This window comes from Cannabis sativa, chromosome 1 (assembly GCF_029168945.1).
Source record: "Cannabis sativa cultivar Pink pepper isolate KNU-18-1 chromosome 1, ASM2916894v1, whole genome shotgun sequence".
NCBI lineage: Eukaryota > Viridiplantae > Streptophyta > Magnoliopsida > Rosales > Cannabaceae > Cannabis > Cannabis sativa.
In genome coordinates, this window is record NC_083601.1 from 33,496,351 (window position 1) to 33,515,161 (window position 18,811).

An 18,811-nucleotide genomic window follows, 5' to 3' on the forward strand; every position below is an offset into this window, starting at 1 on the left:
GCGTGTAAAATAGACTGTTTGAACATTGTTTTCTATATTGTAAATTATTCGAAATTTCTCAAAATTTTGTAAGTTATCTTAAATAGTTATAACGTACGTAAATATAAAAAAGAATTAGACTAAAAAAATTTTCTGAATGCCGAAATAAATTAAAAGTGTATTAGTACATCTCTTTTTAGGAGTACATTGTATAATCACCCAAAATATAGAAATTTTTACACCAAAAATACAAATTACACACTTTATTACATATAAACCTACACACGGTCAAATCAACTTTTTTACCTTTTCTCAATATTTTATTACACATATACCACATACACATCACATCTATGCACCAGTCACGTCAACTCACCTATCAACCATCATGCATCCCTCAATCACTTCCCTCTCTCTTTTTCTTTTGTTTTCCTTTGATTTTTTTATTTCATTTCAATTTTTTTTTTTTGAAATAACAAATAACCTCCATTGTTGAACCTTAACTCCCCACGATTCCTCAACCATTTTCCCTCTCATTTTTGTTCTTCAAAATTTTTTCAACTCCCTCTAAACCATCCCATAACCTTTTTCTCTCTTTCTTTTTGTTTCCCAATCTTTATATAAAATGGATGTGACCCGTTCTTCTTCATCTCCTTCCCCTGTTCAAAAAAAAATTCAAAATGGGTTTGAAATCACTAGCTAATAAAGCTAAGGGAAAACGTCCTTTTATTGAGGAGGAAGACTCTGATTTTGCTCCTCCATTAACGAAGCGTGGGAGAGCTCCTCCTAAGAAGAAAACAAAGGTCCGTGTGCAAGAAAAAATAGCTGAAGATGTTTATGGGAAAAACAATAATGTTGGTGTTGCTGTTCGAACCGAGGTTTGTTTTCGGTTTCATTTTCGTTTCCCCCCAGTTTAAACATTTTCTTGTATTTCCATTTCATCGTTTTGGTTTTTTCTGGTTTGTGATATTTTAGGTTTTTCATTTTAAAATTTCGTTTGGTTTTCTTTGGATTTTTAGGACTTTAATTTTCTTTAATCAATTATATTTTGTTCTTGGGTTTGGCATTTTAGTTTGTTTCTTATTACTTTCGTTTCATTTTTGTTGTGTTTTATGTTCTGTTTGTGTTTCTAGTTTTTTTTAGATATTTTGAAACATTTGTTTTTGTTTTAGTGTCTCTAATCAGTGGGTTTTAGTTTTTTTTTTCTAGTTTTTTAATAGTTTAATATGTTTATGTATGATGTGTTTTGGGAATATTATTAGGTATAGTTGTTTGCTGTTCTTTTTTAGGTAACAATTCGATTTAGATGTTTGTAATTTATATTCGTAGAGTTGTTTCTGCTTGTCAGTTTGTTTTTAGTTTTTTTATAGTTTTATTATAGTTTGTATACTTGTTTATTTACAATTTATATTTATTGCTGTTAATAAACTATAATAAAACTAAAATGAAACTATTAAGAAACGTTTAAATTTATTTCAGAAACTAACTATTTCTCAAAGTGTTTTCTCCTTTTCTTATTTCCAAAATAAATTCTTGCAAACAATTGAATTAAACTAATATAAAATAATGATGCAACTGTAAATCAACTTGAAAAGCCACAACACTTAATTCAATTTAATATAGTTGTGGTCATTGTGCTTTTTCATCAGTTTTATTTGAATCAGATCAATTGAATTAATAGTTGTATTTTTCTCGTTTTGGTTTCATTTTGGTTGTTTTGCAGTTTTGAAACGAGCGCGTATTTTCATCTTTATGGTTCGCTCTGTACAGCTGAAGGCTTAGTGCATGTGGTATTTTTGTAAATATTTGTATGTGGACTGTATAAATGTTTAATGGGCCGGCCCAAAGTATTTTTGTAATTTTTTTTCCTTTTTTGTATTTTTTTGTTTTTTTCCCCAAAATATATTATAACACTAATATATATAGTAGGATATGTTCCATCAATTTTATAAGGGAAATTTGATTTTCTATACTTAGAAAATCAAAAAATTTGATTTCTAAACCAATAATTTAAACCCTAAAAAAACTATACCTTTTTTTTCAAAACCCCAAAAATACCCCCAAACTCTCACAGCATCTCTCTTTCTCTCTCTATTTCTACGGCCCCAAGAATCCCACACCCCGGGTCCGATGGTCGGACCATGGGGTCCGATGGGGTCCGACCAATCGGACCCATCGGACCCCAAGGTCCGACCATCTGGACCTCTCTCTTCCCCTCTCTCTCTCAAATCGCAGGAAAAAAAAAATTTAAAAGACGGTCGGACCTTGGGGTCCGATGGGTCCGATTGGTCGGACCCATCGGACCCCAAGGTCCGACCATCGGACCTCTTTCTTCCTCTCTCTCTCTCAAATCGCAGAAAAAAAAAAATTAAAAGACGGTCGGACCTTGGGATCCAATGGGTCCGATTGGTCGGACCCATCGGACCCCAAGGTCCGACCATCGGACCTCTGTCTTCTTCCCTCTCTCAAATCGCAGGAAAAAAAAAAGTTTCAGAGATAGAGGCCTGACGGCCGGGGCCTGACCGGGGTTGCTCTTTCGGGTTGGGATTGGGGTCGGAGGGGTTGGGGTCGTGGTCGACGGGGGTGAGGGTGGTGATCGGCGTTGGGGTTGACGTGGGTGGGTGAGGGTGGTTCGGGTGAGGGTGGGCGGTTGGGGTGAGATAGAGGGAGAGAGAGATGATGCAGAGAGAGAGAGAGAATATTGTGAGGGGGTATTTTTGGGGTTTTGAAAAAAAAGGAATAGTTTTTTTAGGTTTTAAATTTTTGGTTTAGGGAAAAAAAATTTTGATTTTCTAAGTATAGAAAATCAAATTTCCCTTTTATAATGTGTTCTTTCTTTTTCCAATTAATAACTTTTCTCAAAAATTAATAACTTTACTACAAGCGCCAAATCTTCAATAACTAACGCATCATCTGATATTTATTTGTCCACACTCTAATATATAGTATGAGCATTGTCATTTGTTACAATTCAAATTCACATTTTATGATTAGTAATTTTTTATATTATTTATTAAATTATAATATATGAGATTCAATATTAATATACATTAATAATGATATATTACCTTTTATTATATTTGATACCTTAAAGTATCCTTAGTATTCTCAATATTTTATTTATAACTTTTTAGTCAATTTTCATGTTAGAAAATACATGCTGAAATATTTTTTTTTTTCAATTTTTTTCGTAACAGTGTTTGTTATAGTTACAATATTATCCTTATAAATTTTTAAAATTTTTTAAATAATTTATCGTATCGAAAATAAATTTGTAATTTTTTGAACGTGCTAATCAAACTAAAATATCAAAAATTCCGTTTCCAGTATTATAGAATCTCACATTACAAATGTGTAAAAAATAATACCATATATGACATTTAAGAGCTACTTCTCTCATAATTTATTGATTGTGAGATAATTAGTACTCATGCCTCTTCTAATTCTAACATAATTTATTGATCCATTTGACATATATTATATAAATATATGAAAAAAAAAAAGTTGTCAACATAATGAAGTATTCGAATTTTGAAAGGGCCAGGAGCAAATCTTTAATATGTATTTTTCTAATGATCAATTGAGATACATTTTTGCTGAATCACAGAATACGTACAAAATTTAATAAGCACTAATTGGAATTTGGAAGACGACCCAAGTTCATGCATATTATATAAAATATTATATATTCCAGTTCAGTGGCAGTGTGGATGTAATTCATTTATAATTTATATATACAACTAAAAATAGTGATTAATTAATATTAGACCATAGAAATTAATTAGCTCTCTCTTTTGATACTTTTAGATTCTACCTAGCTAGGGTTTCACACGCAAAGATCAGTGTAAAACTTTTGACCATTCCACATATTACAAACATCAAGAATAAATTATTATATATATATATATAAATATTTTTGTTTCCTTCCATTTCTTTTGGCTTTCACCAAGAGTTGACGATTTAATTTGGTTTCCTTCTAAACTAGCTAGTATATATATAGATATTTATAATGTCAATTCTAACTGTAGTATTTATAATTAATAATTAAATTAATTTGACTAAGAAAAATAACAGCATGTCTATACATAATTGATAACCATTACAAATAATAAATCAGGATAAAAAGAAAGGAGAGAGATAATTTGTGAACTATAATTTTCTTTTTGCTGGATATAATTTTCTCATTTAATAATGCAAATGTCGAGGGAATTAGTGTAGGATCTGTTCTTCTTCTTTTTTTTAGAGAGAATTGTACGTGTAGGATTAATATATAGTATTCAATTATTACATTAAAAATATAACATGATCCTTACATCTGTATGATCTACTATAATATATCACTAATAAGTATAATTTTATTTTTAAACTTAAATTAATTATACACTTAAAATAAATTAATTTTTAATTAAAGTATTTAACAAAAAAATTTCAAAAATTGATATTTATAACTTTTTTTTTTTTAAGGAAATAAATCAAGTTAGTATCAGGGGTTACAAGTAATTTATTAATTATGTTTAGTAAATTTTTAAATTAATCACAACCGTCTAATAATAATGATCTAATTACTAAAATAAATGTAACAATTATAATTACATATTTCATGTAACTATTAATTACAACCGTCTAATAATAATGTCGATGGTGCAATTTTTGAGCAGTGGGGGCGCTATGGTATTGGGTGTACAGCCCGCGATCATGAAGGAAGAATTGTGGCTGTATTCAATAAATCTTTTGAAGGTCGGGTGCAACCTAAGATGGCTGAAATCATTGGCATCAAGGAGGCTCTTAGTTAGATTGATAGTTTTTCTTGGGGTGATGTTGTTCTTGAGACAGATAGTTTAGTTTGTGTTCAAGCTATTTTAAGTTCTCTTTCTACGCCTTCTCCATTTGGTCTTATTGTTTTTGATTGTAAGCTTTTGCTTACTCGTTTGTCTTTTGTTTCTGTGTGTTTTGTTAAACGATCTGCAAACAGAGGCGCTCATTATATGGCGTGAGCTTCTTCTTTCTCCACAGGTCGTACTATCCAGGAGGGTTTTCTGTCTCCTGAGTTAGTTGCCATTGCTTTGGCTGATTTCTCAGTTTAATGAATACTGAAATTTTTATTCAAAAAAAAAAAAAATATATATATATATAAATTAATAATAAGCCACTTTTTTTAAAGAAAAAAACTATATATTATCAACAAAATGTATAATAATAATAAAATAGCAGTTTTTTTTAAAAAAAAAAACATCATCTTCAGCAAGATTTTTTTTTTTTTTTTTTGCACAATATATTAAGCAATATTTTGATTTATTATCATATGTGAATTAGTTCGTGTGATTTTTTGTGTAAAAATGTATGTTATGGAATTCTATAATTAAAAAAGGTTTAAAAATTTATAAGTTTTATCTATAGTATAATCTATATACATTATTTGATTTAAAACTACATGTCTCATTTATTTTAAATAATGTTATTAGTTAATTAGTGTTGGCACTTACTTATTAACGTATCTTATTATAAACTAGCAAACACTAATACATTTGTTTCTTTTTTAATAGAAAGGATTATATAGCTTTAAAGTTTTAATACACATAGTTCAAATTTTTTTGATTTTAGTTTTCCACAAACGTACGGCAATTACATTTTTTCCTAAACAACTTATCACATGAGTAGTCAAAAATAGAAATAGCTGCATACAAAATCTAGACGTATGGTATCATAAGTGGTCCCCTATATTTTGTAACCAATCAAATACATGACTCTATGCGATTTTTTTTATTCTATTTTAAGATTAAAAAAAAAAAAAGGTGTATATATGTACATCTAGGAACTTTTATGAGCTAAGCCATTAAAAATTCGACATGTAGAGGTAAGATATCTAATCAATTTATTATATATGTAACCACTCTAATTCTAAAAAATATAAAAACTTAAACAGAGTCAGAGAACGTGCGGAGAAAAACCTCTTGATGGAGATAAATAATTAGTTTTAAATTGGCCTCGAGCCTCCTCATGGCACAAAATATATTCCTTAGACCCTCAATTTGAGCCATAAACAAATCATTGCATTCCAAATCCAATGTTGCTAAATCCACATATTGAACTATTTAATATAATAAAATATTATATTAATTAAGGCACTCTCGAGTTTTTTCTACTCTATTTATTAAAATTTTTTTTTTTTTATTTTAGCTTAAATTTTTATATTACACCATATATAATTTTTTATATTTTTACTTTATATCATAAAATATTATGTATTTAAATATTATGTATTTATATAAATAAAAAATATGAGAGAGGAAATAATTAAAAGAACGGAAGAATATAAGAATATAAAAATAATAATAAAATAAGTTTGGAAAATAATTAAATAATGTGTAGTTAAATTTAGAAAATGAAAGTGTTTAGCTAAATTTTTTTGAACTATTTTAGCTGACTATTTAACTTTTTTAGCTTTTAGTTATTATAGCTCGATCACTCAATGCAAATTATTATTAAACACCACGGATCAAGTCAAATATCTTTATATATTAAAAGTGCCTATCTAACGCCAATTCTTGGTTTAACGATTGTTTTTGGTTTATCTGTTTATTTTAACAGAATATACCCTTCTTTAACAGAATATTCATAATTAATTTTATATTATTTTATAAATTATTCTAATAAAATAAATAAAATTATTGATATTTTTTCAATCGTTAACTGACAAAATGAAAAAAATATTATACAATTTAGGTATAGCCTAAAAACTTGGAAAGTAATTAAGTATTATATAAAGTAGCTACATCCTTTTTGAATTTTTGTAGCCTAGCAACGAGAAAACGACACCAGCGTTACAAGAAATCACCGCTTCAAACATCCATGGCAAGGTAAGTTGATCCTTATTTTCACATGTCTCTAATTCTCTTCTCTCCTATGATATTGATTCTTTTGGTGTTGATCTGTTGGTTACTGTCCTTGAGTCAGAGAAGAAGCCAATGTTTTTTTTTTTGAAAAAGCTTAAATGGATGCTCTTTGAAGATGTAAAATATTTCAAAAAGCTAAATGGGTGCTCTTTGGAGATGTAAAATTTTTCATGTAAGTTTCCTACTTGTTGGGTTATGTTTCTTAAATCAAGGCTGTCACGTTCAATCAAAAGTTGGGCGCCAACTGTTCGAAAAAAATTTTCAGAGTCTCATCAATTAATTTTCCATGTAGAGTGTGTTGTTAATGTTGTTAATGTTCTGGGTTGATTCTTGTTTGTGGGTTTGTAATCTCGTATCAGAGAAAACACTCAAATTTTATACTAATTAATCACCGCTGTTGACATTGAATTTTTGAACAGAGGATTCCGATATGGTGGAGATGGTACTACTGGGGGTGTCCGATAGCGTGGAGCTTGTACGGATTGGTGGTATCGCAGTATGGTGATGTAAAGGAAGAAATGGACAATGGTGAGAGTGTAGAAGAATTTGTGAGACGTTACTATGGGTATGATCGAGAATTTCTTCCTGTGGTTGCTATCGTCAATGTGGCTTTCACTGTCACCTTCGCCTTCATCTTTGTCCTTTCCCTTAAGGCATTCAATTTTGAGAGGAGATAATTAACTCATTATTTATTTATTCTTTTTTATGGTAAAAAGTGAAAAATAAAATGATTAATATAAATTATTGTTGAAGAGTATATGATTATTAAGTATTCGTGTATATTAAACTTTATTCGTGTATATTAAACTTTATTTAATATTATTATTTTACATCTAAAGTTGTTAGAGCACATTAATCAGCAGTGATGATGCTCTCGAGTAAGTTTTTTCCTATGAATTGCAGGCCCCGTTTTTAATATGAGTTTAGGATTTTTCTTACTTTGATTTTCTTACTTGGTGAGATGGTTGTGTGAGTATTTAATGGGGCTGTTTTTCATTGTGACAGGTTTATTCAACCAACTTTCCATTTCACATCAAGAAATTTGCAAAGAGGTTTGCTTGCATTGCAAAATCTGTTTTTTTTTTCTCCCCTTACTTCATGTTGCCAGTGATTTCACAAATAAAACGTCAAGACCCAATTCTCACATATTTTAACTTTGTCAAAGTTTGGTTGAAGTAGTAGTTACATGAAAAGTAATGACTTAAGTACAATTGAGTTGTGGTTGGCTGATTATCACTCAATATTATTGCCTCTTGTGAAATCGGTGAAATCGTACTTGAGGGTTTGTATTCATTGAAAATTTATAGGTTAAAACTTTAACTAATAATTCTCTTCCCCTATTTTAAGGACATTTTTTTTATTTATTTTCTTTACATAATATTTCCTTTAAATTTTTCAAAACAAATATATTGATCCTTTTAATTTTTCTGAAACCAAGAGTAAATGTTAAAAGTGAGATATTATAAGTTTATATATACAATTATCACATTCTTAACAAGTTTATTTTTATAAAACATATCGTTTAAAAAATAATTTACAATTAGTTACCGAATTCTTAAACAAAAACCACTAAAACTTAAATAAAACTAATATTTACGTGGCTCGCCACGTAACTCTCATCTAGTATATATATAAAGATAGATATACGTGTGTCACATATCACATATACATGTTCTCTTAAAATTGACAATTCCAGTCTTATGTTTTTTTTTTTTCCTTTTCTTATTTACATCTTAGTTTAACTAAATTTCAAGATCTGCCTTTGATTAATGAAGCACTTATATAATTTCTTTAAAGTGTCATCATCAAGTAGTTCCTTCAATTAAAATTGACTGAAAAAAACATAATTTTAATACATGTATTATATATACTATGTCAATAGATATACTACTGACTAGTATAATTATTTCATATCAGACTTTAAACTTTGATCAACTCATGGAGTTAGAGAGTGGAGATGGATTTTGGTTGAAGACGCAAAAGAAATGCAATTCATTAGTTGGAAGTTGAAACTCAAAAAAATTTCTTATCCATCGTTGAAAATACTGCATGCATGGTTATTTAATAATTTTCATGTGCAAAACTTGACCTTTCATAACAACTCTAGATTACACTTCAGATTAGATGATAACATATATTATTATATTTATACATGATTCATATATATATGTATAATAAACGTACGATGCTCTCTAAATAGCAACATTTCTACTAATTGCTTTTCCTGATTGGAGGGATGGAAGATTCTAAATTCTCAATTGATTCAAAGCCGTGTACATGTGTACATATCATATTAGAGAGAGAGTTGAACATCTTTGCCTTATTTTCCATATCTATATTATATTATAAAATATGGATTCTATTAGATTTTTTTTTCCTTACAGTGGAAAATAAAATAAGACAAACAAACAAACGGCCACTCATATGAAAAAAAGGGTCCAGCCTCCAAATGAGAAAAATCTTTGTTATGTGACTAGTGTCTAGTGGGAAGGAAATGAACCAGAAGGTGGTTCCTATAAATAGGCCCATCCAACTGCCGTGGTAGTTAATTAGTCAGCCCATCAGAGCAATATATTCAAAAATCTGAAACGTCACCATTTATTGCATCTAACGATTCATAAATGTTTTTTTTTTTTGCTAAAGGCGATTTAGAAATGTTTTGCGTTATGAATCTATATTTTTTTTTTTATTTGAAGGACGAAAGTATATTTTGGTTGGTGCAGTCATCAATGCGCTCAATGGGAAGGAGTCTCGTTGGGCTCTTGAGAACTATGTCTCATTTTGCTCTAAATCTTCTCTCTCGTTTATTAGTTGTAATTTTATTAATGTTAGTAGATCCTGTAATTTTGCTGCTCATAATGTGGCTAAGTGGACTTTTACCCACCATTTGAACGGCTCTATTTCGGTTTTCTCCTTACCGGAGAACTTATTCTGTAATGAACATGAGGTCTAACTATTTCGTTTTATGATAATATGGTTATTTTTCAGAAAAAAAAAAAAAAAAAAAGATCCCTTAAAAACACAAATAATAGAGTACTACAAATATCGGAAGTGGGGACCCTAGTCTACTCTAATCCAGGACCTAAAATTAAATGATTGAATGTGATCCTGCCCAAATTAGTAGAACTTCGGTCAATTCAAGGCCCAAAAAATTCATTGTTGGGCTACAATTTTTGGTATTCTCTAAGGGGCCCAAGAAGTTGACAAAGGAAAAAAAGTGATGAAGATTGAAGATCAAGTTGAAGAGGGATTGGCATTGAATCTGTGAGGTGTGTGTGTGTGTGCAATTATTTAATGGACCACCAACTTGATAATCCAAGTTCCGTGAAAGTTGTAATGGTTTCCCTTTCACTCTAATTTTGTAGGACTCTAATTTCCATGCAATTCAAATGGCAAATTTCTACGGTTCTCTCATATTATTGTTCTTTTCCTATTCAGGGGTGTGAAGTGTTAATCACTAATAATTGAGATTGAGAATAGCAATTTGTTTTGTATTTTTTTGTTCATTTCTCCATATTTAGAGAGTCAAAGTTCTTTTTATTTAATTTTTCTTTCAATTATAACAAATTATTTGAAAGAAATGCTATAAAATAACAAATGCTATACAACAAACTAGTATATTATTCAGTTTCAAAAAAAATAAAAAACTAGTATATTATTTATATATTTAAAAAATTCTTTTTTAGATATAGAGGCCTAACTTAAATTTCTATTGTAGGGATCAATTCTCTAGTTTTAGCTTATAAATAAATTACAATTCAATTTATATATATAACAATAAATTATAGGCATCCTTTTCTGTTTTTGGAAATTTTTAAATAATTTATGGTATCAAAAATAAGATTTAAACATTTAGTTGTATGTGTATATTTTTTGTTTTACTAGTGTAACTAATTATTTTGAATTTTATTTTTGACATAATTATTACAATTTTTTGAAAACATGTGACATTTCTGTTATAATTATGATTTATGATATTATTCTAAAAAAAAGCTATAATTTATGACATCATATAACAAAAAATAGGATATAATTTCTCAAGGTAATGCCCCCACTTATAAATCTCTCTATATATTAATATATATGAAAAATACTAGTATTTTACTTCTGAATTATAACTTAAAGAATTGCATCATGCAAAATTGTATACTATTTAGATAAGAGTTAGTAGGGCCTATTGCACATATTTTCAATCCACTTTATTTTTGTTTTTTTTTTTCAGGAAAAATATTTATTCTACAAAAAGAGAAACTATCAAACAGAGAGGGGGTTTGAGCCAGACAACAATCTTCAGCCAACCTAAGTTACAATCCCACAAACCACTCAAACAACTCTTATTACTTAAGGGAGTAGGCTCCAACAAGATGAGCCAACTCATTACAAATTTACAAGGAGAGAAGCAAATACAAGAAAGATGACAACTCTATATATATTTTGCTCAATTAACACAATCAACTATAAATAATAATAGCACGCACACTTAAACTAGTCTCTCCACAACAGCCTTGCAATCCTAAGTTAGTCCACTAAAGCATCGAGGCCAACAAAAGAAAGCTTCCTCTCTCTTTTTTAATATATAGAGTAATAGCTTTATTTATGTATATGATGGTAAAATTACATTTCTAACAAATAATATATGTTTATACAATACTCATAAAAAAAAATACGGATATATAAAACATTTGGTGGGATATGGTATATACTTTTGCTGTGAATTTCTAAGAAAATATGGTAGTATTTGGTAATACTTTTTTAATCAGTCTTTTGTTTTTAAAAGTAGAAAAGTGAATTTTTTTTTTCAAAAACATGTTCTATAAAACTGTTTTTACTTTTCAATTTTATAATTAGAAATCAAAATTTTAAAAATTAAAAAAATCACTTTCAATATTTTTTTAAACAGTTTTTTTTTTCTTAATCAATCTTTTGGATTACGACCAAACCCGGACCCAAATCCCCTCCCCATGGCCCTGGCGCTGCACTTGGCTTTTGACTTGAACCCGAATCCAACCCCAGACCTAGACCCGACTTAAATAAAATCAAAAAATAAAAATAAAAATGAATTTTACAGAACACACTTTTGTTTTCTGTTTTTAAAATTGAAAAACAAAAGTGGCTACAGAACGCATTTTTATTTTTCAAAAATAAATTTTTTAAAAACAAAATTTTACTTTCATTTTGTGATTAAAAAATTAAAAAACAAAAGTGTTACCAAACGGTATATTTTTTATTAATTATTGTAAATATGTGGTACGTGCTTTTTAAACCCTTTGAGCCAAATGCATCAAAAGGTAAAAAAATTCATAGACCTGTCACCGACCTCATTGTCTCTATCCCGTAGGAAGTACGAGGTAACCCCAATTAATAAAATGATATGTATAAAACTATAAGAGTGCTGACTAGGTGAGGTGAACACCTAATAGATATAGTAACAAAATGTGGGCATTGATTAATAATTTTTCTCTCCGTACAAATGAATTTTGAATTCGATTCCCGTACTACCTTTGTCCTTGCACAGTACTGATCGTTGGTGGTGCGCTCATCCACGGTGGTCCCGCCTCATGGCTCAGGGTAGTGGCCTGCTACCCTCAGGTACCGTTCAAGGTGCTTTAGGGTTTTATACCCTTTTCAGGATAGATTTTATCCCTATCAATATCATTCCTCTGTCGTCATCTTTAACTTGGTGCTCTGGTTTTTGCTATTTTGCTAAGAAACTGTCTACTGAGAAGGATTTTTTTCTACTAATGGCTAATCAAGAACATAGCTCGATTGATGATCTGGTGGAGGAGACTGAGAACTTCAGTCTTGATGACTTTGCGATCAAGGTGGTCCCTGATTCTGCTACGGCTCAGGAGACGGCAGCCCGAACGGTGGTGGGCCGATTTGTGGCTAAGCGGTGCGTTCCGATCGGAACGTTGAGGAGGGCGCTTTCGGGTATGTGGCGTGTTTCTCCTGGGTGGCGTCTGCAAGAACCAACCCCGAGAACATTCATATGTCGTTTGAACAGCCCCAAAGAAGCAAAGTTTGTGCTGGAACATGGTCCTTGGAATCCTTGTGGGGGCTTCCTGCTGGTGGCAGCTCTTCCTGAAGATGGTGACTGGAAATCCGCAGATTTGTCCTCGCTCGACATTTGGGTGAAAGCTTCGGGGGTCCCTATGCCATTTATGACAGAGGAGTGTGTGGCCAACATGGCTAAGCGGATGGGATCTCTGCTTCAGGCTAACAAGGTGAGCCGTAATGGCATGATTTTGAATCATTATTTACGTTTTCAAGTTTGAATTAATATTGCAGTCCCCCTCTTGGCGGGAGTGTCTCTAACTGATGAGAGGAAGAAGAGATGGTGGTGCCACTTTAAGTATGAACGTCTTCCCCTGTTTTGTTTCAAATGTGGGGTGATTGGTCATGAGGAGGAAGCTTGTTCCGGTAGGAAGAGAACTGTTACGGTTCATGATGGTCGTACCATTCCTCTTTATGGCCCGTGGCTTAGGGAAGGTTCAAAACTGGAAAATGGTTTTGCTCTGTTAGAGGTTGATGATATTCATGACATTAATAGGTTGGAGAAGGAAGACCCGGTTGGTGTGGGTGTTGGGGGTGGGTCGGCTAGTGATGTTGGTACTAATGTTAATCCGCCGGAGGTGGCGAATGTCTCGGTTGGAACCACTAGAGTAGAGAGGGAAGGTATGGAAGGTGTTGTATCCCAGAAGTCGGACCAAGCTTTTGCTGTGGCTTACAATGATTATGTGGATGTGTCTAAATTCCCTACCCCTCATGTGATGCATGTGGCTAACATTTTCAAAGAAAAGTTGGGTTCGGTTAGATTTGGGGCAGACCGTGAGGATGGGCGGGTGTTGGCTAAGTTGGGAGGTGCCCATGCCCTTAGTAAACCCAAGTTGGTTGGTCCTAAAGGAGTGCCTCGGCCACCGGTGTTCGGTCGGAGTTTCGACAAGTTGAGTGGGTCCAAGAGGAAGCATGGTACCGGGAAGACAACTCGGAAAAATGAGTTTGTTGGAGAAAGTCAAGGACAAACTTGTATCCTTGTGGTGGATAAAACAGGGGTCCCGAATGTCTTTGGCGCAGCTAGTGGAGTCAATCAAAGTGAAAATTCAGTAGGAGGGGAAGAGGGTGAAGACTCTAGTAAAAGACATCGAATTGACATGAGCACTCTGAGATCGATAGAGGGATCTTTTGGGTCGGGAAATAGGGGCCCCGAGCCCCTATTGGTGGGTGACAAGATTGTGGTCACAGATGAGAGGCGGGGGAGGGTGACGGAGTCGGCCCCTGCTCGGTTGGTAGTCTCTGGTGGAGAGACGGAGTCTCTAATGTCTGATGCTCGAATTATCGAAAAGGAGATGAGTACCAATGCTGGGATCGGCCCGCTTGTGCGGGATTTTTCTTTGGCCGAGGAGGCGGGCCTTATCATGCCCCCCAAATCCCCATGAAACTGTTATCATGAAACTGCCGGGGCTTGGGGCAAGCTCGGGCAGTATCTTCCCTTAGGGGATTGGTTGTGAGTGAAGATCCGGATGTTTTGTTCCTGATGGAAACTAAGGTAAACCTGTCTAGAATGAATTGGGTTTGGCGTCATTTGGGATTTGTTAATGCGATCGTAGTGGAAGCTACGGGTGCGGCTGGTGGGCTTTGTTTGTGTTGGAAACAGGGAGTGGAAATTGAGAATCTCGGAGCTAATAAGGATGGAATCCTGGTGCGTTTCGAGAATACTCTTAATTGCCCGGCTTGGATTGGGTGGTTTGTCTATGGCCCGCCTTTTAGAGGAGATAGGGAAGCGTTTTGGGAGGATATTACTCTCCAAGTCTTGTCTTTCAATGAACCCTGGATGTTAGTGGGGGATCTAAATGTTCTTCTCAATCGGAATGAGAAATTTGGGGGGTCCCAAGTGGGTGAGGCTGATTGCCGATTGTTCTCTGAGTTCTTGTTGCATTCTGGTGGAGTGGATATAGGGTGCGTGGGAAATTTCTTTACGTGGTCAAATAAGAGACAACTTCCGAATCTTGTTAAAGAGAGGCTTGACCGTGTGGTGGGTTCTACTGATTGGTTGATTCGGTTCCCCAAGGCCGGAGTCAGAGCTTTGCCGATCCGCTCTTCGGATCATGCGCCTTTGGTCTTGGATCTGCTCTTTGATCAAGACAGTTTTCAGAAACCTTTTAGATTCCTGGATGCTTGGACTAGGGACCCGACTTGTAAAGAGGTTATTCGGGAGGCTTGGAATTTGGTTGTCCACGGGGTTAAGAGCTTTCAATTAGTGGCTCGGATTGCAAATATTCGGAGGCGTCTTGCAAAGTGGAATCGTGATCATTTTGGCTTTTGTAAAGACAAACTGAAGGTGCTTGAGAAGGCTCTCTTGGAAGTTCAACAACGAGTTCCCTCGTCCGAAAATTCTAAGCTGGAAGCGGATATCCTCTTAGAGATTGAGGAAGTTAATGCTCGCCAAAGCGAAATCTGGTTCCAAAAATCTAGAGAGCTGTGGAACCGGGAGGGTGATCGTAACTCTCGTTTCTTTCACGCCTCCACGGTGGTTAGAAGGAAACGGAATTGGATTGGAGCGATATCGGATGATGGGGTTCATTGGATCAACAATCGGCCTGATATTGGTAATTACTTTGTGGAAAATTTCAAGACTATTTATTCTTCTAGTAATCCCGTCTATGACCAGGAAATTTTCGATCTTTTGCCTACTACCATTACGGATGCTTTGAATGCTGATCTAGTTGGTATTCCGTCGGGTGAGGAAATTCGTAAAGTGGTTTGGTCTATGGCTCCGCTTAAGGCTCCGGGGCCGGATGGAATGCCGGGGCGGTTCTATCGTGCTCATTGGAATATTGTTGGTCGGGATGTGATAGACACTGTGGTTGAGCTCTTCTGCACTGGTGAATTTGTTAAAACCTTGAACCGGACGTTTATTGTCCTTATTCCCAAGAAACAAGATGCTTGCAAATTTGATGATTACCGGCCCATCTCTCTATGCAACTTTGCTTATAAGGTGATTGCGAAGATCCTGGCCAATCGGCTCCGTACGGTGCTGCCTTTGATTATTTCTCCTTATCAATCGGCCTTTCTCCCGGGTCGTTAGATTGCGGAAAACGGTATTATAGCTCATGAGATCCTTGATTCGTTTAAGAAAAAGCAAGGTAGAAAGGGTTTTGTGGGGCTCAAAATTGACATGTCCAAGGCTTATGACCGACTAGAATGGAGCTTTGTAGATGTTGTTCTTAAGGCCTTCGGTTTCGGGGATCATTTCAGGTGTCTCATCATGAAATGTATCTCTTCAGTTTCCTTCTCGGTTTTGCTAAATGGTGGCCCTCTTAAGCAATTCAAGCCCTCCCGCGGATTAAGACAAGGCGACCCCCTTTCTCCGTTCTTGTTTGTTATTGGAAGTGAAGTCCTATCTCGGCTCTTATTCCGTGCAGAGGCTAGTGGCCTCCTCCATGGGTTCAAAGTCAGTCCTCGTAGCACTCCCATCTCTCATCTCATGTACGCGGATGACACCTTTTTGTTTTGTGAGGCTAATATAGATGAGATCAATATGGTTCAAGATTGTCTAAGGAAATACTCTGAATGGTCAGGTCAGAAGATTAATGCTTCAAAATCTGCTACGGTTTTTTCCAAGAATACTTGTTCGGAGGTCAAAGTTATGATCAATAATTTACTGGGATTTAGACCCCTTTCGGAGGCGGACAAATTTCTTGGGAACCCGATTTCCTTTTCTAAGAGTGCTACCCGTGACTTCAGTTTTGTGGTGGATAGAGTTAAAGCGCGCCTAGAAGGGTGGAGAAGCAAGTTGTTATCCCAAGCCGGGAGAACCACCCTAATCCAATCGGTTGTTGCTAGCATTCCGGTGTATACTATGTCCACCTTCCTCCTTCCTCTGACGGTCTGCGATGAATTGGATAAGGTGGTAAGGAAATTTTGGTGGATTGAAGGGTCTGATAAAACCCGCTTCTTGACCCTTACCAGCTGGGATTCCATCTGCAAGCCGAAAATGCATGGGGGCTTGGGTATCAAGAAGTTCTCGGACCTTAATATGGCGTTGATCTCGAAGCTCGGCTGGACCCTAGCAAGTGGGGAAGAGAAGCCGTGGTGTAGCTTATTTTTGGCTAAATATGGTAAACGTAATGACTCCTTTTGGAGTGTCAAGCTCCCTGAGGCGGCCTCCAAAGTTGCTCGTGGTATTCTTACCTCGAGAGATTTTATTCGGGGTGAATCGTGTTGGCTTATCGCTAATGGAAATATGACGGATATATGGCATTCACCTTGGATACCTTGGCTTAGCTGGAATGAGTATATAGCTGCCTTCAATCCAAGAATTCAAGAGCCGAGAGTTAAGTTGATGAGCAACTTCATCAATGAGAGGGGGGAATTGATGATCGAGTCTCTTGCCGATTGGTTCAATCCTCGGGTGGGGAATCAGCTTGGGCGTGTGGAGCTTCTCTCTAATGGTGACAAGGATAAGCTCATTTGGCGAGACTCTATTGATGGGTCCTTCTCGGTTAGACAAGCTTATCTTTCTCTAATTAAACCCCGCTTGGGGATGTGTTCTAATGTTTGGAAGGAGATCTGGAAGGCTCCCGTTCATGAACGTGTTAAGTTGTTTCCGTGGAAAGTTTGTAAGGACATTCTCCCTTGTGGCTCGCGTCTTCGAACAGTTTTTGGCAACGATTCGCATTGCGTTCTGTGTAGTGATGGGGAAGACTCCATCCTTCATCTTTTTTTCCATTGTCCGTTTGCTAGAGCCTGCTGGTTTAGCAGCCCTTTTGGAATTCGCAGTGAGCGGTTGGTTTTTGGTAATTTGCTGGAACTAGTCAATTGGATCATCCATACGCCCCCAAATGCACCTCCTTGCTCCTCTGGTGGCCCTTCCTTTCCTCAGTTTGCAGCCTACTTGTGTTACTCTTTGTGGAATGCTAGAAATAAAGTGTTTCATAGCGGTTCTCCGCTGAGACCACAGGATGTTCTATCCAACAGTTTGAAAATGGTGAATGACTTTATTGCTAGCAAGTTGAGGATCTCTATGGAAAGATTGGAGGTGCTTGATCCTCCCTGCCAACCGCAGCTGGCGCCGAAGGACTTTAATTTCTTCTCTGATGCAGCAGTCCGTGGCAATTGGGCGTTTGTGGCTGTTGTTGTGTTCAACAAGGAAGGCGCCTTTGTGGAAGCTCTCACAGCCAAGGTGTCGGTCTCCTCTGCTCTTCATGCCGAGAGCCTAGCTCTTTGCCATGCTTTTTCCTTGTGTCTAAAGTTGAATTGCAAGGATGCTAACTTCTATACTGACTGCCTTCAACTTGCTACTGCTGTTACGAATTTTACTATTCCTGTGTGGAACATCTCTAATATTTTTATGCATTTATTTTCTTACCTGAAAATGAACTCTGGTTTAGGTGTTTTCTGGTTGCCTCGTGTTGCCAATTCGGTGGCTCACAAGCTTGCAGCTTGGGCTGCTGTGAACAATGTCTCTCGGGTCTGTACTGAAGGGGAAGTAGCAACCCTTGTTGCTACTGGTTTGTAGCTTTTCTGCTGGTTTTAAATAAAACTTCTGCTGCATAAAAAAAAAAAAATAAATAAAATAAAATAAAATGATATGTGCCTTAAAAGTTTAAGGGTTAATGTTTCACAAACAGTATTTTTGAAATAGAATAAAATAGAAAATTTTATGTTGAAAGAAAAATATAGAACCTTAAAAATTGATCAAAAATGAAAAATGGTTATTTTTAAAACTAAAATCCATAATTACTAACGGGTTTAAGGAAAAAAAAAAACCTTTGACGAACAACGAAGTCCAAACTGAACAACTAATACTTTAAATGTCATTCCATTAAAATAAATTTTAAATTTATTTAAACATTTCCATTAAAATTAATAAAATAAATAAATTTACATATTAATCAAATCTTTACATAAATACAAAATAATAAAATAAATAAATTTAC

At 34.6% G+C, this 18,811-nt stretch overlaps 3 protein-coding genes across 4 annotated transcripts; all 3 read left to right on the forward strand.

Annotated features, from left to right (window-relative positions):
* The first annotated feature begins 6,232 nt into the window (after positions 1–6,232).
* LOC115706625 (ABC transporter G family member 53-like) lies at positions 6,233–8,210 on the forward strand. 2 transcript variants are annotated; one of them, XM_061108276.1, is made up of 4 exons: positions 6,233–6,836; positions 6,934–7,044; positions 7,292–7,437; positions 7,878–8,210. In XM_061108276.1, exons 2-4 carry the CDS (start codon positions 7,012–7,014, stop codon positions 7,981–7,983), a joined length of 285 nt encoding a protein of 94 aa, XP_060964259.1. In that variant the 5' UTR covers positions 6,233–6,836; positions 6,934–7,011; the 3' UTR covers positions 7,984–8,210. The 2 variants fall into 2 exon arrangements, with proteins under 2 accessions (XP_060964259.1, XP_030490198.1); XM_030634338.2 differs by having other exon boundaries at positions 6,263–7,044; positions 7,292–8,210.
* Positions 8,211–12,430: 4,220 nt separating this feature from the next.
* On the forward strand, positions 12,431–14,308 carry LOC133034126 (uncharacterized). Its single transcript, XM_061109151.1, has 2 exons — positions 12,431–13,103; positions 13,161–14,308. Exons 1-2 carry the CDS (start codon positions 12,431–12,433, stop codon positions 14,306–14,308), a joined length of 1,821 nt encoding a protein of 606 aa, XP_060965134.1.
* A 1,739-nt stretch (positions 14,309–16,047) lies between these two features.
* LOC133034136 (uncharacterized) lies at positions 16,048–18,390 on the forward strand. The gene has a single exon (XM_061109164.1). It carries the CDS (start codon positions 16,048–16,050, stop codon positions 18,388–18,390), a length of 2,343 nt encoding a protein of 780 aa, XP_060965147.1.
* Positions 18,391–18,811: the final 421 nt, after the last annotated feature.